Source organism: Marmota marmota, unplaced genomic scaffold, assembly GCF_001458135.2.
Source record: "Marmota marmota marmota unplaced genomic scaffold, marMar, whole genome shotgun sequence".
In the NCBI taxonomy this organism is placed as follows: domain Eukaryota; kingdom Metazoa; phylum Chordata; class Mammalia; order Rodentia; family Sciuridae; genus Marmota; species Marmota marmota.
In genome coordinates this window covers 3,244,506-3,269,475 of record NW_025999983.1, presented here as the reverse complement: position 1 = coordinate 3,269,475, position 24,970 = coordinate 3,244,506, and the positions used below count along the sequence as shown (strand labels likewise).

Sequence of the window (24,970 nt, the reverse complement as noted above, 5' to 3'; positions counted from 1 at the left end):
TATATATATATATATAAAACTGTTATTTTCCCTAATAGACACTAGATGGCACTGGATAGTAAACAAACAACAAACGTAGATTCTGTGCCTATGACTGACTGTGAGCAACTCCTCCCCCACTCTTATCTGGTCTTGAAATATGGACAGCTAATTTTGCACAGTTCTTAAAAATAGACCTGTTAGAGTTTATTATGTAGTTGAAAAAAAATCACACAATTACTATAAGCTACCAGCTCTAAGTACAAAGAATGCAATATTTTCAGGCAACTTTTTCAAATTGTTACAGATAAATTTGGATTCCTTTGCTATCCTTTTTTTGTTGTTTTTTGGTTTTTGTTTTTCTAATTTGTATCCCCAAAACTAACTGAAATGTATTCTTCCCAGTCTGGGAGTAATAATAATAAAGTAATATAAAAGCGAAAAAGTCTACGCACTTAGAAGAGGTATGTATTGGAGTAGAAAGAGCACATCTGGTCTTTGTGAAAAGCACAGAAACTTTGGAATAGAGCCTCTGGAATCACACTCCAGAAAAGACTTCAGGTTTTGACTAGGAGCTGTATGAACCTGGACAGTCACTTAACTGTACTAGATACCTTGGTTAACTCATTAACAAAATGAAAAAAATTGATTATTTTCAAGTGTCTCTTTTAGCTTAATAGTCTATGAATCTAGGGGTTTTACAGGCATCTAATTGTTCACGTTCACAAATTTTTAAAGAATAACAACTGTTAAACTAAGCTAAATAATAAACCCTATAAATTAGGGAGAGGTTACTTAAAAATAATCAATATATGAAAAACTTTCAGTGGCCTTTTAAATTGAAATTTTTAAGAGTTCACACAGTTTATGGCTTTTGTAAGCAACTCATGGATAACACAAGAGAAAGTATACTGATGATATAATTCATATATGGAATAGATGATATTGGACTGTGTGACTCTGCATAAATGAATGAAAATATTAAAACTGAAGCAAAAATTTAATTATAGAAAATTATTTTTGTTCAAAACATATCTCAAGGGTACCTCGTTTATGTCAAACACTGTTATGTGTCCAGATACAAAATAATATCGTTTCTTTGAATAGCTCCAGATTTCTCAAATACTTTCTTTTGCCCTCTTCTTATCTACGATGTGAGAGGTCTTCAAATACACACTCAGATATTAGCTCATCATTCAGTCTGTTTTTACATGATACAACCCCTTCAAATTCAAGACCCCAGTGCACCCACCATGAACTGCTCACTGTTAGCATGTAGGACCATGTACTGGTTAACTGCTGATTTCTTTCTCTCCCGTACTGGTTATACATTTGAGGGCAGAGCAGTGAGTTTTTATTTATATTTATATGCTCAGCAGTTTAGCACAGTTTTTTTTGTACTTAGTAGTTGTTTAAAATGATTTGTTGAACAAACAGCATCCTTGATATAACACTGAAGCAATAGAGAATATTAAGGTTTGTCAAGTTTAAGAATCTGCCAAGCTCACAGTTTTAAAATGGTGAATACATTCCCAAATCCAGAACCAAAAGTGACTGCTTCATGGGAAGCAATCCTTCTCTGTACAAGTTTTGAAACGGTGTGGTGTGCACAAGCATTCCAGAGGGCTACTCAGCAACACGTGGGCAGTGTGGGTTCAGGAACTGAGAACGTCTGGTTTGCCAGGGTCACCCTGACTTGGCACGGGGCCGCACCGCAGCTGCTGCTCAAACACAGCCCGTGTAATAAATGTCCTACTGGTTTTAGAAAGGTGATGTTAAAACACTGTTTTCACCTTGTTCCTCAGGCACTAGATTATTAAGGTTTGCATTGTTATTTGTAACAGATGGGGCAATTTATATGTTCCCTGAAAACTGTCCTACATTTTTACATTTATTGGTGCAAATATCCCCTAAAAATTAATCATTTCCACTATATCTATTGTTTTACTCTTTTTAATAAACATATAATCATGCCTTCTCTCTTTTAGTTAACAGTTTGACTATGCTATCTAAGATATTTGGGCTTCTCTGGATTTTATTTTTTTCTCTCCAAGGTTAAATGCATAAACTCCAAGAGAGTAGAGATTCTTTAGTGCCTAGAATAGTGCCTTCCGTGTGGTAGCCCCCTATAATGTATTGACATAATCAATCAACTTATTTTTTGTTCTCTTATTTATTAATATTTCAAATATACATATAAAATGCTTAACAGCTTAAGTATACATATATTTTCCATTGTGAACAATTTATTCAGAGATTTCAAAATACCATAATTAATTTTATCAAATATTACTCTCTAAATATACAATTAAATATATTTGGCACTTTTCTTTGCACAAGGAATTACTTAGTATATTATTTAATTTCCAAAATTGCTTTTCCTTTGTTTTTAGCCATGAAGAAATCCTAAGAACTCTTAAATAGAATAAGCGCAACAGAGTTAGGGGACAAGTCCAGAAAAGACCAAGTTGGCAAATTCTAAAATACCATACTATTTACCATATATGATATTTTAATAAACCTAAGTGATGATATTAGTAACCTCCTTCTCATCTTATTTGTCATCTGTCAGAAACTAAAAATACTATTGTATTTCCATCCATTTTTCTTGGTTTGTTTTCTTGGATTGTTCTGCTTCATAAATTTTAATCCATAAAATATCTAGGGCACAAATTTCATTACAGCTCTACCTTCATTGTATGCTAAACCTTTAACACATAGAAGAGATCTTCTTCTCTAAGTTAATGCTTGAGTTTAATATTGTCACTGGCCTCTGCTTTTCTTGTACCTGTGTTTTCCTGTAGTAGAAGATAGTTTTGTTTCCTTCGGGTACTAGGGATTGAATCCAGGGACCCACTGATCTACAACCCCAGCCCTTTTTATTTTTTATTCTGAGACAGAGTCTTGCTAAGTTGCTTAGGGTCTAACTAAATTGCTGAGATTGGCTTTAAACTTGAGGTCCTCCTGCCTCAGCCTCCTATGCTGCTGGGATTACAGGCATACACCACCGTACCCAGTTTGTTTTATTTTTAATCCTTAAAGGTTTGGGGTTTTTTTTTTTTTTTTTTTTTTTAACAGCTGGGTCTAGCTGACTTATGATTTTGTTGTAATTATATAATGAGTTCCACAATCATAAATGTTTTTAGTACTTTTTATGAGTTAGTTTATTTTCTAAGCTTCTTAACTTTACTTAAATTTTTCCTCCTGACAACTGATGTGGCCTTTTTTCATTGTATTGGTGGAATTTTGACTATTTACATATTATTGAAATTATATTTTATTATATAAATTTAAAAATTATTTGACTCATTTATGAAAAAAATTAAAATTCTTGTAAGTGCAAGAATTTTACAATTCTTCACATCTTGTTCTTAACTACTGGCATTTGTTAACACAGACCAAAATCATAACATCAACATATTAGGTTTACTATAATTTGGTACAAACCTAAAATTTTTTATTTGAAATTTGGGTTAAGACAGATTTTCTAGTAGTAATTTAAAATCCAGAGGACATTTTTAAAAGATTGATGATGATCTATAATGTTGCCTTTCATGTAAAAAAAAAAAAGTGTAAAAAATGTATACTTAACAGCTCACTCGTGCAAAAAAAAAAGTCTATATATTTATTTAATATGGTTAACATGCACTTTAGAAGTATATCAACTTCTATTCCAAGCAATATGGATTAATGACCCTCTTGAAAAAAATAAATTTTAAAATTACTTAGAGGCTAGATAAAATACATTTTACAAATACTTTAAAATATCCCTAATCTGAGGCATATGAAAGGAATCCACAGAATTCTAAAAGCAAGTAAATAAAAGAACTCTATAAGGTAGCCAAACCTCGAGGCTGGTGTTTCTTGAGGGTATGAACCAGATCACAGATACACATTGATCCTCCCCACAGAGTACTCCCTGGTGGGTAGGAGACAAGAGAGTAACTGGGACCTTTCTATGCAGGAAGTCTCCTCAGAGACACCAGCACAAGACCAGGGAAGGACCCCCTTAGCTTCAGCAGAAGGATAAACACGCTTACCACTGCAAAGCAATGCAAGGAAACAATACGATCTTGATATCAGTACTAGAAGGAAAATAAAAATCTCCTCGGGGAAATTTAAAATTATGCATCATGTTGATTCAAGACTTAAATACATACCACTTTTAATCTGAAAAAAATCCTAACCAGATCATTTAAAATGTTTCTAGATGCTATCTTCAGTGACTAGTAGAAACAAATGTATCTATCACTGGAATGAAGCAGAGTGGAACTTCAAAGCAAGTATCCATTTAAAAAGCTCAAGGAAGAACATGATTTCCAGGAGATAGAGAGAGAGAGAGAGAGAGAGAGAGATTGATTTTGATTAAGATTGATTGATTAATTACAGGGCTTGGTGGTGCACTGCTCCAGAAACTGAGGCAGGAAGATCGCAAGTTCAAAGCCAGCCTCAGCAAAAGCGAGGTGCTAAGCAACTCATGAGACCTGTCTCTAATAAAATACAAAATAGGCTGGAGATGTGGCTCAGTGGTTAAGTGCCCTTGAATTTAATCCCTGGGAAAGAAAGAAAGGAAGAAAGGAAGAAAGAAAAGAAAAGAAAAGATAAAGGAAAAAAAGGGGGGGGGAGATGAGGAGAGAGAGGGAGAGAGAGGGAGAGAGGGAGAGAGGGAGGGATAGAGAGAGACCATGAAACACATGAGCAAATAACATACCATGCATACAAGGAGAAAGAAATGAAGGCAAGAAACTGTAACATGGAAGAAATATGACAGAGATACCGTTAATATACTTCAAAAACTAAAATTCCAAGAAGCAGAGGAAAGCTTGAAAATATATCTAGGGAATATAAAAGCTATGATGGAAGAACTGAAACTAATCACAACAAACAGAATCCCTTTGAGAGTCAGTTTCCAAGATACAATTCACCCACCCAAACTCTACCAAAAGCATATCTCAAGAGAGTGCAAGAAATAAAGATATATTTAGACAGATGGAAGGAAGAGACTTCCTCCCAGCAGACCTCTCTGAGGGGTGTTCTACAGGACCAGCGCCTGATCAAAGGAGGATGGGCTGAGCAGGGAGCTGCCCTGCAACAGCAGGCTCATTTTCATGGCTCTCACCAGTTCTGTGAGGTGAACAAGTAGGGTCTCAGAGTTCAAGGTCCAGATTCAGCAAAAAAAAAAAAAAAAAAAAAAAACAGATGAGTTTTGTCTCACCTGTCCACCCTGATCTGAAGAAGGGCTGATTCAAGGGAGACAGCATAGGCAGCCCTGCAGGCCATCTCAGAAAGACATGAAGGCCCGTGATGTCAGTGAGTCAATCGTAAAAATAATGGAAAATTGTATAATTTTCTAAGAGAAATTCTTAAATAAGCCAGGCACAGAAAGACAAGGTCTGTATGGTCTCCCAAGGACTCTCCAAGAGCTGACCTCCTAGAAGTTGAGAGCAGAACAGTGGTTCTCAGAGGATGGGAGTGATGCAGGGAGAGGCTGACCAGGGGAACTAAGTGGAACAGGGTAAGATACAGCAGGGTGACTGCAGAGAACGACACATACTCCAAAAGCCAAAAGAAAAGATTTTGAATACTTTCACCAAAAAGGGGTGGTAAAGGTTTGAGAAGATAAGATATATTTAACTTGATTTAAACATTACACAATGTATACATGTATTGAAACATCACATGGTACCTCATTAATAGCTTTAGTTTCATGTCTTTATGCACCTGTTAAAATAAATTTATTTTGAATTATAAAAATAAATAAGCCCTCACCAAATTTTTGAAATAAATTTTTAACAGGGAAGAGTAATATCCACTTGTTGCTTTTGTAGGTTTGCCACTTTAAAATACTACTGCTGTCTAAAATACAGGGTAAAGTGCTTGGAAGTGGTAGTTAATCTGAGTAATACAATTTAATAAATGTTGTGGTCCAACTGCTTCTGTGAAAGGCTCCCAGAGAGGTGCTAGAGGAATGATAACATTGGCTGGCAGAGGTCCTTGCCCTACAGAATCTTTGAATCCTGTAGGATAACAAGCTTTAGGAAGCGATTGTAATACCAGGGGAAACAATGGTTGTGGAATGAAGAATTACAAGTTAACTCAATCAGTCCATACATTTTATGCAATTACTTTCACTCTTTGTATTTTTTAATGTAAATTTTTAAATTTATATATGACAGCAGAATGCATTACAATTCTTATTACACATATAGAGCACAATTTTTCATATCTCTGGTTGTATACATAGTATATTCACTCTTTGTATTATTATATTACTCAATATTATTATTAGAGATCTTAGTACACTATCTTCTCTTTTTCTATATACATGTTACATGTCAATGGTATTTTGATTATTTGAGAATACAGGTATCTTTATTTCAAAAATTCATCCCAAATCTCAAATAGCAGTGCCTACCATATAAGAAATACAACAGTAAATGTCCAATAAATTTATAAGTGCATTTCAAACTGAAAACAAAAGATTATTGACTAAGATTATGCTAAAATGTTAAGTACCTGATTTTAAGGTACTTAAAATCAAATACCAGTGACTAAACATCTTGAGATGCTTTTGAGAGTGCCTGTGTGAGTTGCATTTGACAGTGGGCTGTTTTCCACCTAAAGAAGAGCAGAGATTCAGAAGAGCCACAGCTGAGACTCACTCCTCAAGGGCTGAATGCCCTGAAGCACAGCCACAGCCACTCAGACCAGACCAGGAGCTTCTTCCTGTGCTCTTACAGAGCTGTCTTTTACCCCGTAAACACCACACAGACCATGTTCAACTTCTGCTCCCATTTTATTCCACTGTGGACCATGAATGCCAAGGGCACAGGCCCTCTTGTATGGCACCATAGCCCACAATGCTGAAATGACTTTTGTATAAAACACAAATTCTTTACAAGTCATGCATGATATGGGACACTACAAGGCAAAAATTGATACATAAGTAAATTAATTAATTTCAAGATTTTATGAAGAATATCATGTCATTCTTGACTGATACTAACCACATTAAAAATTAAAATACGATTGTTTTAATACTTAATTATGACATGTCTGTTGTTTGTAATAAAATAGTTTTTAATAAAGAGCTTATGGTATCATCTAGAGCACCAAAATTTAATATAGATACTTACATTATTGCACTCTCCAAGGAAATACAGTGCAAATCCATCAGCTTTTGTGGCTGCCAAAGTAATAAAAAAGGAAGAAACTAATCTCAGTGGAAGAATATAACATGTATGAATTCTCTATAGTGTGACTCAGATGTGAGCCTGTTGAGTGGATCTGTTAACATGACCAGTGTCATGCACTGAAGGGACAAAACCATATATGGCTTCACTCAATAACAGGGTATTTCCACATACTCCTCATCAGTGACTGCAACACTAAGTGACATCTTCAAATGCATATAGCAGGCAACATGCCGTGCAATAATGTACTTTGAACTTTAAATGTTGAACTTTAAATATTCAGAATTTCCACAGAACACTTTTTAAATTCAAGAATTATATTTAATTTTTAAAGTATTATAAATATTAATGGTGATAGTCATAATACTGAATTACTGAAACAAGCATCAACCAAAAGGGGTGTACACATCTACATATCCACTGACATGAACATAATAGATCTAAAATCACTTCATGTCATCTGAAGCAATCACCACAGCAAGGAATAGCATTAAGTCTTTCAGGGACTGCCTTTTTTTTTTTTCTTGTTCTGGGGATTGAACTACTCAGGGGCACTCAACCACTGAACCATATTCCAGCTCTATTTTTTGTATTTTATTTAGAGATAGGGTCTCACTGAGTTGCTTAGCACTTCACTTTTGCTGAGGCCGTATTTGAACTCACCATCGTGTCTCACCCTCTGGACCTCTGGGATTACAGACATGTGTCACCACATCCATCGGTTCAGGGATGGCCTAAATTTAAACCCTCTATTTAACTCCTTTTTATCTCTGTGTCTTTGGGAAAAACAACTAACTTCTGTCCCATGGCTTCTTCATTAGGAGAATGGGGATAAGAACAGGAATGACCTCATGAGGCGATCATGAGAACCAAAGTTTGTGCATGGAGTCTGCATGGGGAGATGTCTGACACAGGGTTAAGTATGATAAACATTACTATTAATTATTATGTCATCAGCATTCTCACTTCCAAATAAAACTCAAAAGATTCAATTTTCATAGTGGGTATCCTAAAAAGTCATGTCCTAAAAAAAGTGCACCCTTCTAAAATCTTATTTTTCTGATACAACTTCCCCATTCATTGCCAAAGTAAACCACTGATTATCTAGGATATACCCAAATAAGTTTAAAATGCTTGTTTCCTTTAAAAATTAGTGGTTTCCTTTATAAATGTGTCACTTAGTTCAATAAACAAAATTTTCCAAAGAAAACTTGGTATTAATTAAAATCATAGTATATTTAATTCATGCAACAGGTAGATACTTATTTGAAATCAGATGATTTAGGAATTTTTTAGGCTTGATGTTTCATAATAAAATATTTTTATTACTTAGTCTGGTATAAAAGCAAATGAATGATTTTCATCACCCTTTTAGTTATTTTCTGCCAGTTTTGGTAATGTGAGAAAAGAATATTTGGTCAAATTTGGTCAAAATTTCCCCAGGGAATATAAAATATTTCTTACCTATTTTGATTATGCTACTCAATTCATAGAGGAGCAACTGGTTATCTCCTCCCGTGTCCAACCGCTGCTCAATATAGCTGTTCAGCTCATACACGACTCCCTGCATATTTGTATCTTGGTACTTTGAATAAAACATAACAAAAATAAAGGGAATAGTTTAATAAAATAGAATAAAAATCCCTTAGTTTATAAAATATGCAACTAATGCACATATATATAACTTAAAACACTAGCTGTTTGTTACACTTTATAATTATACAGTATGATTTAAATATAATCTATAATATAAAATGAATATTTTCAAATCATTAAGACTTATTTAGACTCACCTATAAACTGCATCTAAATTACTTACTTATATTAAAATATCCAATGTCAAATTATAAGTTCATTTCTGAATTTTTATAAATATCAGCAACTTGATTAGTAAAATAATACAACAGTTTGCTCAGCAAGACAGAGCAATATGCTAGGACATCTCTCCACAGGCACTGCACTGGGAGACTCAATGCCCCACCCCTGGCTCCCATCTCTGTGGCTCAGGACAGGAGTGGAAGGTTTGCACTGTGGCTGTGGTCACTGCAGCAGCCCATAGCAAAGCCATACCCCAAACTGTAGTAGAGCTCCAAGGACAACAGCAGGTTACGGGGAAAAGCCACCCTTACCCTGCAGCAAGCTACACTCTTTCTTCTCTAAGATAATGAAAAATACTGTCTTCTCATTCACCTCCTTGATGCTAAGCTTGCCTTACTAAACTAAACCACATTCTCCAAATAACAAACATTATAAACTTTAAAAATTAAATAAAATTCGGTTACCCTTTGGCTTAAAATACTCCTAGGACTTCCCATTGTGCTGGGGATAACAGATGGATTCCTCTCATGATGGACTCCTACACCACAAAATGTGGTCACTGTCTACCTCCAAAGCTTCCTTCTTAACTCCTCATTCTCCTCTCTGCCCTCACAGTCTCAGGCGTGGCCCCCTCTCTGTTCCTGGAGCACTCAGACGCCTCTCACTCCCAAAGGTCTCCTACTTGCTATCACTAGCACTGTGCTCAATATACATCTGTGGAGTGAACAAGTAGATAACACTAATCAGTCAATCACCTGACAAATGACCATGTATTAGAGTAGCCACTCTGTTAGACACTAGAGACCTCACAGAGTGGACAAGACCAAAGTTCTGTCCTCTAGGAGCTTACATTCTAGTAGGAAGAGAATCAATAAGTAAATAAAGCAATTTTTATACAGATGCACAGTGGAGATGTGGAATCCAGTATGTTAGCACTAGGCTGGCTGAAATCTGTCCCCCAAGCGGCCTATACTAAATCAACTTGAAATGCCAGAACTGCCCTAAGTTCAAAGACTTAGCAAGATGAGAATAGCATTCAACTTACCATTGTCTAGTTATATCCTACAGAAGCCCTTCTCGGTACACATAAAGAGCCCTATGGTGGGGACCAGGAATGAATGTGGGAACTGCTACCATCCATGCATATTCCCCAAATATACCACGATGGGTTCTTGTTGAGGCAGGGGCTCAGTAGTAGCACTTCATGCCCAGAGACAAGGTGAGATATTGACACACCAGACGGAAACGAACTTGTAATCAAATGCTGTGACCAGAAGAGATCTTTAGTATTAGCTACTTGATCATGGTGTCCCTGAAACTCAACAGGTCACCCTACTAAAGTTTTGGGTTATTTTTGTTTTTCCCTTTGTCAACCAAGAAAAGTTCTGGCTTAAGTGAAGGAAAAGTCAGAATACCTCAACGAAGTCCCAGAACTGAGTCAATGCATAGGCTGGAAAGCTTGAATCAAGAAAGGTCTACTTGAAGAAGGATCTTGATAGATAGCCAAAATGTACAAAGCAGATCTTCCTCCTACCTTCCCCAAAGAGACCTGTAACCATCTGCCTGGGTAGTCAGTGGGGTGGGGGAATCACTGGACACTGGCTTCATGCTGATACTAATTCTTGAGACACCCAATGCCACCCACTGTGGTGTACCACTCAGAGGGTCTTATAGAGATCAGAGGATCAATGGACTTTTAACTTACGTCCATCTCAAAAGTGAGCCCCAATGGTTTCTTATCACCCTGTGATGACCACATTTTGGTAGAATGAAGAATCTTGACATAGAAATAGAGTGAAAATCTGAAGAATCTTGACATAGAAATAGAGTGAAAAAGTGAAATTTATAGAAGTCTGCCAAGTATAGAGAAAAACATAAATAAATATGATCAAAAAGCAGCAAAATAGAAACCTTCCAAGCAACTCCAGTGCTTCATAACCAACTTCAGAATTCAATGACCACCCTACTGGGCTCTCACCTGTGGGTGCCACTCCTTGCATCCCTAAGCCCAGGCCTCTCAGGCTTGTGTGCTCTGCTCCCACATCAGCTGCATTTTCCTGCTTTGCTGTGTGCAGCACCCAGAGGTTAGTCTGCCCTCCCTTAGCCTTGTGGATGCTGCCTGCTTTGTTGGACATTATCATGATAAATTACCGGTCCTGGATAAGTTCTGTGATTTTTTATTGCTAAAACTTTATTTTGCTAACAGCCATAACTCTTCAGTTATTGGCTACCTCTAGACTTTTTCCAGGTCCTTGGCTTACAGAGGTACCAGTGTTATGGCAGACTCTACACCACAATCACTGGGAATTCTGATGCCTCTATCCAGTACTGTGTGTGGTCCCAAAAGCTCATGGTGCTTCCTCTGACATTCATAAACAAGATCCAAGTTTTGAAAAGTTCCAGATAAAATATTCTACTTTAACATAACTCTATTCTCTACTCTCTTTTTTACCACTAATCAGAACTACTAGTTCTGTATTTTCCCCTAAAGTTCTTGGAAAGAGCTCTTTTGAAGATGAAGCTAACTCAAAAGGAAAGCTGAGCCAAGGGATCGAGAAAAAGTCATAATGCCAGACCTCGAACCTCTACATCCAGGCATGCAGAAGTCTTCACACCTCAAAGTCTATCCCCAGCATTTCTTCTATAGGAACAAGCACATTGTCTCAGTGCCTTGATTTGCTTGTCAGAGAAGGGGGAGCTTTAGCTAGTTTTAAGGTGGGCTATTAATCATTCAGCAAGTGATATACAGGTTGGTCTGTCTCCAAAGTCTGACTAGATGATGATTCTGAGAATAAGCTGTTTAGTAATGTCCTATAAGAGGTGCTGAGATCAATAACCAGCTGTTCTCTAACTCTTTTGGAAATAGGTTCTCACAAACAAATGAGAACAAGAAGACATTCTGGGACACAGAAATTTATCATGAGATTTCATTTCATGTTTCTGGGCTTTATGTTTTCTCATCTGTAGAAATACTGCTGAGAGCCATAGCCAAGTAAGAATGGCATTTTTGGTTGAAAGGTGACCCTGCTCAGGGATTAGGGTGGCTCCAGGTTTAGGGTGGATCCTGCTGGGAATAGGGCATATCCTGCTGCCTCAGGCGCCCGCTCCTTGAGTTCCCGTTGAGTTCTCCCGGGGTTCTGAGAGAATTGGTACGCAGAGCCGGGTGAAGGGGGTGTATTTTTCCCAGAACGTGTGTGTAGAGTGTAGGTGAGAGTTCGGGAATAAAGAGTTGCTGTTTGAATCTACAAGGCTTTTGTGGTGGCTTGGTTATTTTGTGCCCAGACAGACTGCAGCAAATAGAAGGATGAATTACATTATCTTTAAAATCCTTTTCAGTACAAACTTTCTGTGATAATCTATGACCTGGGTTTTAACTTTTTATTTATATTAAGCTTCAAATTCTATTTTTTAAGTGATTATAATAGCATAATTATTATAATAGTAAAATATTTTACTGAGATTATTATTCTATTGGATAAAATATTAATTCTCAAATATTAAAAGGCTAGTGAGTTATTCAAACCATAATATACTGTAAAATATGAAAAATTTTTTACATGCAAATATGCAATGATAAGCATAATTATTGTTTGCCATTAGCCTTATGGATATGCTGCTACTCATTAGTAATGTCATGAAAGGGAAGTCTGAGGAAACAGAGATGAATGTGAATCACACACTTCTAAGATTTTCTTACAAAAACCACATGATAGAGCTTACTAAGATAGTAAGCTGAATTAAATAAACTTTCAATTATGTGTCTTGATTAATTTCAAAAGAATACTGATACTAATTTCAAAAGTATACTGATATATTTTTAACCAACTAATGTTAAGAACTTGTATTTGGATAGCATTTTTACCTTCAAAAAGTTCTTTCACTATCTTTATTCTCAGAACCCATATAAAGCTTATGCTGGATATAACTGTGACATTCATTACTCAAGATGAGATAGAATTCCAAGGGAAAGTATGGTGGCACTATACCATTTCCCAAACCTTAGATCACACTGGACCAAACCATCTTCACACTGATACCATGCAGTACTTGCCTGTTATTTCAACAACTACTGAAAACATAACTTCACAAAGATAATCTCAACTAAAGGGCTATAGCCATCAAAAGTGAACTCCCAACTGTGCTAAGAGCCAAGTATATGATGCATGGCATTTTTGGTCGAAAGGTGACGCCAGCTAGCCATTGAGATGATATGATTATGTTAAGATTTGCATTCATATGGATATTGGACTCCTGCTGTTCACCTAGGCCGGCTACGGGACTCCTGGAGAGTTCCCATTGGTTGGGGAAGTACAGTAGGAGGGAGTTCCGGGGGAGGAGCTCTCTCTGCGGTCCGGGAGGACGCCCGCGTGGGTGGAAAAAATCTTCCCGGGTGGTACCGGACATTGGTGGCAGTTTCAAAAAATAAACTTTGTTCCTGCTTGAGTGGCTCGTGATTTTGTGCCCAGCCAGACTGCGGCACAATTGTGTAATGCAAAAATAAATAAATAAATAAATAAATAAATAAATAAATAAATAAATAAAAAGTGAACTCCCAACTAACGCCAAAACTGTGCACTATGTCAAGTGTGACAGACAGATATCACTGCTGCCCATGAAATTTTAATAAATCCTGGATCATCCCTGTGAATTTGCTGTAGTGCTTCAGGGAACCACATGAGGAACAGTTTGGGAATCATGAGGATAGTCTTTGTTTTGGCTCAGGAGAAGTAATATGAGATACAATGAAGTATTATTGATCCTTTGTTCAGAAAGAAACTAACAGGTATTCTAGCCAGGAGAGTAAGTGTTCCTAGACTCTTAAAGTCAATTAGGTGTTTAAAAAATATTAAAGGACCACTTAGCCAAAAGAATTTAGAGGCAATTTAAGAATCAAATGATCCCTGTTAGCCCCAGGCACCAAGAGTTCCAAAAGGGCAACAATACACTAGGGGAAAAAATGACACAAATCGACAAAGATTAACAGCCTAAAAAGGAACTTTGCTTCTCGAATAAACCTTAATATTTGACAAAGATCTTTAGATTTCTCTCTCTCTCTCTCTCTCTCTCTCTCTATATATATATATGTATATATATTATATATCATATATATATATAATATATATACATATATATATATAATATATATAAATTATATAATTTTATATATATAAATTTCTTTTTTGACATAATTCCAATCATAGAATACTGTAAGAATAGTGTAAGAAATGTCTGTATATCTTTTACCCAGTGCTATAAACTGAATACTTGTGTCCCCTTCTCCCACAAATTCTTATGTTGAAATCCTAAATCCCAATAAGATGATATCAGGAGGTAGAGCATTGGGGAGGATGATTAGGCCATGAGGATGGGATCTCATGAAGGTAAGGAGTGTCCTCATAAGACTCTAAAGAGCCCCCTCACCCCTTCCACTACCTGGGAATACGGCAGGAAGACAGATGCACATAAGCCAGGAAGCACTCTTACTAGACACTTCAATCTTGGACTTGCAACCTCAGAAATATAAGTAATACATGTCTACTGTTTATGAGGCATCCAGTCTATGGTACGCTGTTAGGGCAGGAAAACAGATTAAGACACCCAGATGCACCAATAGTTTACAACTTTAGGTAGGTATCTTATCTTTCTCTCTGTACATTCTATGAATAAAGCTGTTACTTCTATGTATATATGTACACACCCACAAAACATTAATGAGTAATTTTTTAATATTTAAGAGCAATTGTGTGCTCCTATACTCTCGAACACTTCAGTGAATTTCCTAAGCAAAAGAACATTCTCTTACATAGTTGCAATGAAATTATCATGATCAGGAAATTGCTTCCACAATATAGGCAAATTTTAAAACCCATTCACATTTGATCCACTGTCTCAATAGTTTCCTTTATAGCTAGCTCTCTCCATTCTCCCTGGTCTAGGTTCAAATCCCAAACCATTATATTTAGTTTTTAAGTCTCCTTAGTATCTCTCAATGTGGAACAGATCCTTGCCTTTTCTTTGTGTTTCTTGATACTTTTGAAAAAAACACAGACCAGTTTGAATTTGTCTGATGTTTTCTCAAGATTAGATTGAGGCCTTTCTTTTGTACTTTTTTATTTCCAACAGCAATACAATCAATTGATGAAGTTAGAATTCCATCATCTCTTCTCTATTTATTACTTGGCATTCCATTGGGAAGAGAAGCTTTCTATTTTCTTCACTGATTCATTCATATGAATATGAACTCAGAGATTCTTATTTTATTCAGCAACACATTATCTATTAGTATCATCATTTAATTTGATGCTCCAGCAGGAACCGCTCAGAGAGAACTCCTGCATCCTTCTGAAACATCCTCATGATTTCCCTTCAGCACTGTTTCCTCTTCTCATATTTTGCTAGCCCTTCAATCAGTGATTTCTAATGCTCAAAGAGGTTCCAGTTTCTTTTAGTGAGAAATGGAATCTAAACTCCACGAGCTGCATGGAAATACGCTCACTGTTCTCCACTTAGAAGCTTCTCTCACTTACATACATGCTGCATACATATTAAGGTGCATAATCTAGATACACATACAAGTGTACATAAACATGTATATGTGATTTTATGCTCATTTCTTCATTTAGATATATATATACATACAGAAACTAAAAACCATGACCTCAATCTGATCACTCCGAATCCACCATCCATCCACCACATGAGTATTCTAGAATTTTTCATTTCCATATTTGTTATCACCTCACCCAACAGTTAAAAAATCTGGCTAACAGCCCTCTTTGGCATGAAGACACTGCACACTGCTGGTCTGTCCTGCTGCTGCTGCTGGAGAGTCCAGTGACTATTTCCAGGTTGGGGCTATTGTGAGTAGAGCTGTGATGAAGTCTTTTGTAAACATAAGTTTCAATTATATTAGGCAAACACAAAGAGTAGAATTCCTGGGTCACAAGGTAAACATAGGTTTACATTTTCTTTGCAAGAAACTGCCAAACTTTTTAATCCATACTTTTTAAGTATAGAGTCATCAGAATGATTTAGAAATTTTATAGCAAAATAAATCATAAATAGGGACCATTTAAGTCACCCAAACATCATAGGCTGAAAAATCTCTACTTCTCCAAGCATGAACAATCATACACACAATTTAAGAGATCTGTGAGCTCTGGAGGCTCCGACAGAAGAGCATGGGAACAGTACAGAGGATGACCCTGGCCCTTTCTAAATGCTTTTAAAAAAGGAGACGATCATCATTATACAAAATACATGTATAAAGATGTGAATTTGGTGTCAACATACCTTATATACAAACAGAGATATGATAAATTGTGCTATAAAGGTGTATTAAGAATTGTAATGCAAAAAGAAAAAAATAAGAGAGCTCATGTATAATGGCATAATTTGGTGTGAAAATACTTTATATACAGAGTTACAAAAAAATCGTGCTGTGAATGGATAATTATGAATGTAATGCATTCCACTATTGTCATGTATATAAGAAATAATTTTTTTTTTTTAAAAAAAGGGCTTTAAAATCCTAAATGGCAAACATAGGATCAGTAGATATTCATCCTAAGCCCATTCCAGCATTACAAAGAGAAAAAGAAAGAGCACCTGACCTCAGCCATTTTACAATGTACCTGAGAGCACTTCCTGTGCTCCACACCATATGGAGGGAGTAGAGCATGTTTAAAAGAAGCACAGTGCAGAGATTCAGAAGAAGTGCCTTAAAGAAAGCTAGAAAAGATGAAGACAATTAGAGGAGAACACAACTAGAGTGAAGACAGAAGAGCAGAAAGCAGAACACTGGACAGGAATGGTCCCATCTTATTCTCAGGATTTCATACCCAAAGTGGTAGGAGCAAGAGTACGGCGCTTTACAAACAAGTGAGCACTGAAAATACGTCAGCTCAATTCAAGGACACAAATAATAAGAAGTAATATTCCTAAAGAATATTAGCATTTTCCAAGGGCTAGGACGAAAAGGCCAGCAAAATAAGAGGGGCTTTTCAAAGAATAACTTAATTTAGGGAAAAGGGAACCATGAAATAAAATGGTTTTAAATCACTGGTTGATAAAGCAAACACCCATGGCAAGTTTAAATGGTTATTAGAAAAATGACTATCAGGGACAGTTGAGGAATGAGAATGTGAAGGATGCCAAAGAGGCAGCCCAAGTCCTTTACCCACAGATGCTTCTCCCCAGCAACATCTGAAGCATTGTTGTATCTATCCGTTACGGCTCCTACTCTGATGGAGTTTAAATCCTTGTTGGGGAAAAACAGATATACAAGAAAACATCAGCTAGTGGCAACATGTATGGCAAAAATAAAGCATCTCTGATACCTTTGTTACCATCTTTAGTCACTGAACTGAAGTCTAGGAGCAACTAGATTTCAGGCATAACCACACTATTACTGGATTTGTATCCCCTTTCACAGAGTGGAGAAATATGCTCAAATCAATGGCCTTTAAACAGCCTTTGATTTAGTGGACCAGGACCAGCCATCTGTTTGGACTGAATACAATTCTTCAGTTGTAATAATTTTCAAAATCTATAATCCGCTATAGATTTGTGGCTGCCAAGAATGATGTGACAGAACAGGTGGTAATTTAAAGTCTTGCAAAAGTGGAATGTGCTTAGTTTCCATTTAAAAACCTTTTGTCATAAAGATTTGATAGTGTTTTCTAGCTTAAATGATTTCTGCCTCCTGCCACAGAGAACAAGATGAGTAAGAAGGCATCTCCTCTATGCACCATCATCATGTTGTTATCATGGAACCCAAAACAAGCTTTGGCCGTGTTTTTAATCTATCGTGGGCTCTGATTTAAGTAAAAACATCACCATCTCTAACAAACATTTTCCAGTAATGAAACTGCACACACAGTTTCCATGTAGCAGAATAGTGTGTTCATTTACTGGGAAGCATTTCCCACCTACCTGGCTTGGGAAGCCATGAGCTCGGCTGAACAATCTGAGGTTCCTAAGGTTTGCAATTAGTAACTAGCAGCCAAGCCTCTGAAACAAAGTTCAGGCTCAAGCAAGCAATCCAGAATTGGTGATGGGAATTTTTATTTCAGATTGTCACAAAACACAAGTTCAAGTACCTAAATATCTTTCAAGCTATATAATAAGAAGAGTGTGGACTCTACTTGAAGGCATCCTGTGGTGTCTTCCTCAGTAAGGTCGATGACATCTTCCATCTGGGTGGGAAATGCTTGCTGGGCTCTTTGATTTTCAAAATTCAAAATGTCAGAATTTCCCTTTGCCTGACTGGAGCATTACATCTATTGCCTGTTTCTCTGGCTTCTAAGCCTTACAGATCTGTTGATAATCCACATGAGTGGATACCTGCTTGCCCTCTGGGTACTTGTTCAAGTGTTATCTTGAACTCTCCAAAGCCCATTTCATGGCCAGAGCCTGACTTAAAGAATTTTACCTGTAGGTTTAGGGTGATTTAAAAGGAAAAGCTCAAACTATGGAACCAACCAAGGAGCCCTCCAACAGATGAATGGATAAATAAATTGTGGTATGTTCTATATGATGAAATATTACTCAGCCTTAAAGGAAAAAATGAAATTATGGCATTTGCCAGTAAATGGATGGTACTGGATAATATTGTGCTAAGTGAAATAAGCCAATCCAAAAGAACCAAGGGCCAAACATTTTCTCTGATATGGGGGTGCTAATTCACAATAAGGCGGGGGGAGAGGTACTTTGGATTAGACGGAGGGGGGGAGGGGAGGAGGTATGGGGGTAGGAATGATAGCAGAATGAATAGGACATTATTATCCTATGTGCATGTTTGACTACATGACTAGTGTGATCCTACATCAAGTGCAACCAGAAGAATGAGAAGTTATAGCCATTTATGTATGGTGTGTCAAAATGCATTCTAATGTCATGTATAATTAATTAGAACAAATTTTAAAAGTTTTTAAATTTAAAAAAAATACAAATAAAAGGAGAAGCCCTCTCGGTGTTGCCCACAAGTCCCCACTCCCACCTGGTCTCACTCAGCCAGTCCTCAGCTAGAAGGAGGGCACTCCAGCTGATTCTAGTAGCTGCCTCCTTCCCTTCACAATGAACCACATTTTAACACTATGCCTTTGAAACTGACAGAAGTTGCTATCAAAACAGCTACATTAATTTAGATTTGGGCTTTTATGAAAATCAATATTAATAAAAACTGCCCTGAAAAAGACTGATCAGGATCCTTCCCTTAGACAATATGTGAATCTACTTATTTCAGCTTATGCCTCACCTGAATGGAAAATAAAATTCAAATTTTCTCCTCATTGGTAGAAAAATACTGACTCTTACAAGGTTTTTTTTCCCCCTTATTATATTCAACTGTTTTATTTGTTTGGCTATAACTCATCTTTCTGATAAGCATTTAGAAGACCCCCTTTTACATGGCATAGTAAGAAAAGAAACAGAAAAACAGAAACAGGTCATTAGGGAGGCAGGAAAGGCAGAGCCACATATGTGGGAGGCTCCAGAGGCCCTCTGGGAACTCCTGCGCATTGCGGCTGCCCTGCTCTCTGTCCTGCATCACCTCCTGCATCACCTCCTGCATCACTGCATTTGCTCTCTCTACTGGTTCATTTCCACAAATACACAAACATACTGTCATTTACTCTATTTTTTAAAAGAAAAATGCTCAAAACAAAATAACTGTCTTACTATCCTTCTATCTAGTTACCAGTCCATTTTTCTCCTACTCCCTTTCAAGAGGCAAAACTCCATAAAACCGTCTATACTTGCTGCCTACAAAGTCTCATTATTTTTAAAAATAATTCTAACCACTCCAGTGAAACAGAAGTATATAGAAGCATTAAAGAAGTCACTACACACCCCACCCATGGCAACTCTCAAAGTCACCACCCTTGAGTACCAGCAGGAAGTAAGCTGACTATTGTCTTCAATTTGAAGAGATTTCTTCACACCTTCAAGGCACAGTGCCCCTGAGTTCTCCTTCTGCCTCCTGGAGACTCCTTTTCAGTCTCCTTTGGAAATTCTTTCTATATCTCAGGCTTCTGAATGTCACATCCCAGGGCTGGTCCACATTCCCAACTGGCCTCACCCTGGCTCAGGAGGCTCTTAAGTTACCCATCTTACTATGAGTCTCAAAGTTAATGATTCTAATCCAGGCCATTTACCCAAACTCCAGGCTCATGTCTAACTTAGTACTTAAAATCTCCATATAGAAATCAATTACGCATCTCCAACTTAGCACCTACAAAACCGAGCACTTGCAGTGACTCCTCACATGCAGGCTCCCTGCCCCTCCTGCATGTTCCCCCTCTGGATATGGCAACCACCCGTCCATTGACTCAAGCAGAACCCAACTGCAGCCTTTCTTCTCTCTGTTCTTACATCACACATCTGAGTTAGTCAGCAATTTGCTCTCTGTAATTGAACTAGACTTCTCCTTGTCAATCACCATTGGCAATGAAAAGTTATTCTTTTAAAGCACTATTGAATTCCTTTACCTAGGATTTCTGTACTTATGTCTGCACTAATAAAAATGATTAACAGCCTTTTAATTTGTTTCATTCGTTGTTTCATCATCCCATATGTGGAACACCTATAAAAACTTAAAACTGAGCAACAAACATACCACTTGTAGTAACTTTGAAATATTTATCATGTTCACAAAATCGAAAACTTGGGACTCAGGTGTGTAATTTTTTTTCCCCCACAGTACTCTAGTTTTTCTATCAGGAGTAATCTTCTCTGGGATGACTTCATTACCTAGTTTTTGAAATATAGACTTTATGCAATGTAGGAATGTCCGAGATTTTAGGTGGTTTTCTCTAATTTTTAAAAAGTTTTTCCATTGGTTAACAGTGTATTGAGGTTTCCTAATTATTCTTCAATTAACTTTGATAATTTATAATTTCCTCAACTAACCATGTCATCTAAACTTTCTAATATACGAGGCTATAGTACTACCTATTAAATAACTAATAATCTCCTTATCATCTACATTTATATTCCCTTTTTCATTCCAAATGATTGTATATTTTTACTTCTTATAAAAAAGTAAAACTAGTCTATTTTATTGATCTACTTAGGTAACTACATTAGCCTTACTAATCACCTCTATATTTTAAATTTTGGTCTAGGAATTTCTTTCATATTTTATTAATATGTCCCTTTGCTTTTAAAACATTTCCTTTTAGTTTGTAAAATTAATACAGGCAACCTAGAGAATAGGAAAAAATATTTTCAAACTGCATGTCTGACAAGGGGTTACATAAGGAACTCATGTTCCTTATACCTAATATTTTGTTTGAACATGTTCCCAATACATAAGGAATTAAAAAAAAAACAACTCAATAACAAAAACTCTTGATTCAAAAATGGGCAACAGACATTTCTCAAGACACACAATGACTAAAGGGATAAAAAAATGTTCAACATCACTAATCAAGTAAATGTGAATCAAAACCACAATGAAATATTATCACAGTCCAATGAGAATAGTTATCATAAAAGACAAACAATAAGCACTGGTGAGGATGTGGAATAAAGGGAGCAGTTGCACACTATTGGTGAAAATGTAAATTAGTATAGCCGCTATGGAAATCAGAATGGCGGCTCCTCAGAAAACTAACAAGAGAACTACATAGGATTCAGGATTCCATTTCTGGGTATACAGCCAAAGGAAATGAAGTCAGCATGTTGAAGAGACACCTGCACTCCATGTTTACTGCAGCACTATTCAAAACAGCCAAGTAATGAAAAAACCTAAATGTTCATCAATGATGAATGCACAAAGAAAAGGTGGTCTGCATACACAGTTGAATACTATTCAACCATTAAAGGAATTAAATCCTATTTGCAAAGACACTAGATGAAACTAAAGATCACTGTGTTAAGTGAGATGTGCTAGGCACAAAAAGATAAGTTATTCAGGGTCAGAAGATATAACAGCAATATGAGAAAGTGAAAAATTGTGACACAGAAACCCAGTGGGATATTTTTAATCATTAAAGACAATATGAAGACTGCATAAGGTGATTAAAATGTTTACGGCATTATGTAAATTATAAAGAAAATCAAATGAAAATAGCATACGTATTGTAATTACTACTATGTAAATACATATTGTGCAAAAGAGGCCAGAAGAAATATTCACAACTGACTTTACTGACTTTTTAAAATACTTCAAAGACACAGTTTTGATTTTTTTAAAAAAATGCAAGTACGAATGACTCTAACTGAATGAGAGCAGCTCCAGACAAAGTGGACAACTTGGGTCAAAGCACAGGTGGTGGAAGGGGCCTCCCTAGGTGAGTCAGAGTGTGACACTTAACCTCAGGTGCAGAAGTAAGCAGACAGCTGAGCGGGCAGACTGGTGTGCAGCCCAACACGACAAGGGGCTCCTGTCGGCTGAGCTCAGGCTTCACGAACGCACAGAGGAAGATGTGACCTAAGTCATGGAGGCAGGGCCTGGGCTGGGGCATCTGTGAAGAAAAGAAGTCGAGACCACCTTCCTGTGAAGAAATCTCATCAAGCCTGTGTTACCAAGCAAGGACCAGCCCCATTAGCAAAGAAAGCGCATATTTGACAGACAAAACAAAATGAAAAGGACAAGGACCGCCACTGAAGAGGTGACAGGGTTCAGAATCACGTACTGGCAGTGTCTCACCCACACAGTCTTTCAGTGGCTTAATGACTTTTTCAAGGCACAGGTATTCTTTGCTTTGAAGTCTTTCATTCATTCAAATTAGTAACACAATGTTGCTTTCCAAACAGATTCATACAGAAACTCCATAAATTCTAAATTTCATCGTCAATGACTGATTAGACATGGTGCATAATTATGATCACAGCTAATCAGAAGTTGCTGAAGCTTCATTTGAAGTTGTATGAGGGAGTTGATTATATCAATCCTCTCATTTGGGGAATGACAGAGTTCACTCTTGCATTGGATTGAAAGAGCTGAAGCAACAAAGCCTCAGGATCCCCCCTGGGCCTTGCAGTTGCAAGGTTCATAGGCTGCATTCTGAGAATGGATGTCAAGTAAGGAAGCTCCGTCCAACTCCTCAGGGTCCAATACTCTGTTAAAATGGTTGAACAAAAATGGTTGATTTTCCAAGTAATGAGTCTACCGATCAAACAAGTACATAAAAAAGGATTTGTACAGCAAGGAGAAAAATGTGTGAAAGTACAGAAATACACCACAAAGAAGCAAAATTCAATGTCATAGAAACTTTTTTCCTTCTTTGTAAAGCAGAGTATTGCTCTTACAGTTGGAATTTACAGTAAACACATTTTGAAAGTTAAAGAAGAAACCTAATTCAACTTCTCATTAGGCTGAATGAGGTCCCAACTCCACTGTCAGTGTCTGTAAGTATTTGGGCACCCTTCTTAGATTTAAACTTTTGAGTAACATCGTCATTACAAAGCAATGACTTCAAATAAACTAGAATCTATAAAGGAAACTTTTAAATACACTTCTGACATTGAGATGAACAAAGAAAAAGCAAGATAGAGAAAGAGAGTCAGCAAGGGTATGAATGTTTTGAGCTGACACATCTTGGTGCTTCCCTTGTATCACAAAGGTCAGTGTCACCAGGGCCTCATCCCTCGCTGCTCCTTGTGTGCACCCATCTGACTGCCCTGGCACCCCTCTCTCTCCCTGCTGAAAACCCTCCTGCTGTGTTGGGAATTCCTGCCACCAGCAAATCCCCCCTCATCTCAAATATGAAAGGCAGGAGCAATTTGTTTCCTTCTTGCCCTAAACTGGACCCTTCCTCCCTCCTGGGAACACTTCTTCCCGTGACAGAAATGATTACCACATAGTGTGAAGTTGATCTGTAGGTGTGTGGTTGTGAGTAGCAAATAGCTAATTCTTAGGTACAGTAAACAGATATGTTATTACCACACAGAAAAAAAAAGGCTGGCTACCTCCCGGAAAAGCAATTATTTCATATTTGTCAATCTATGACCTTCTCCTCCCTCAATTCACTATATAACCATAGAAAAGTAAATACAAGAAGAAAATAGGATGACACCAGGTGACTATATCTGCCACATGCCCTAAGTTTCAAGACACCTTTGCTGTATGGTACACCAACAAAACCCAAGTGAAAAGGGCTTACCAAAAGCTTAGTTAAAATTCCCCTTCCTCAAAAAAAAAAAAAAAAAAAAAGATGCTGTCTATTAAAGTAAGTAACTAATATTTGAGGAAAAGCAGGGACAAAGGAATGCAGTTTCATGTCGTAGGAGCGGGACGTGAGTTTAGGCTGGGTCCACAACACAAACACACTGAGCGGAAACCCAGAGAAGCCTCATGAGTCACCCAGAGAACTGAGCATCCCGCTAACCTGGCACACAAAACACTAAATGAAATGGACACAGTCACTCTGTCTAGGCCAAGTTAAAATGAAGACAAGATAATGAACTCTGGATTCCAGTAGAGCAGTTTGTTTCAGTCCACCCAGAGAAAAATCAAAGTGATAACTCCCTTCTGGGAATGTCCACATCTCGAGTTCCCACGGGACTCCTTTATCAGTCACTCTAAAATAAAGTGGTGCCACTGAACCGCATTATCTAGCCCTCCAACAGTGTCTGACAGGACACTGACACGAACAGTCAAAACAGATGAGGAAAACGTACAGTGGCAGACCTAATGTCATTCAGGGACAAACACTAAACACATATCAACAAATGCCTCCTCTGACATATATAACTACATTGAAAAAGATTAAAGTGTACCCAAACTACCTGAGATGGGAGTGTTACACCAGTGTACACAAGGTAAAGGCTAGTGGGGACGACATGGGAGGAAGGAGATATGCAAGATGAACTCTGGGAAAGCATTTGCTGTGAACTCTCTCAAGAAAATTCAAGTGGAATGAACACTATGAGATTGTCAACGCAATCCTAAGACAGGCTGAAATGAAGAGAATCACCCAAACACATATGTGATTTTAATTAAAAGTGCCATTATGAATTTAAGTGAAATTAGA

At 37.2% G+C, this 24,970-nt stretch overlaps 1 protein-coding gene across 8 annotated transcripts in view; it reads right to left on the bottom strand.

The window, feature by feature from the left end:
• Positions 1-24,970, bottom strand: part of Pde10a (phosphodiesterase 10A) — a 522,815-nt gene that overhangs the window by 82,126 nt on the left and 415,719 nt on the right. For all 8 annotated transcript variants that reach the window (XM_048805848.1, XM_048805853.1, XM_048805854.1 and 5 more), the window contains 2 exons: positions 8,637-8,757; positions 7,116-7,165 (listed from right to left, as the gene is read on the bottom strand). In XM_048805848.1, coding sequence (XP_048661805.1) covers positions 7,116-7,165; positions 8,637-8,757 — 171 coding nt within the window. The remainder of the gene's footprint in view (positions 1-7,115; positions 7,166-8,636; positions 8,758-24,970) is intronic.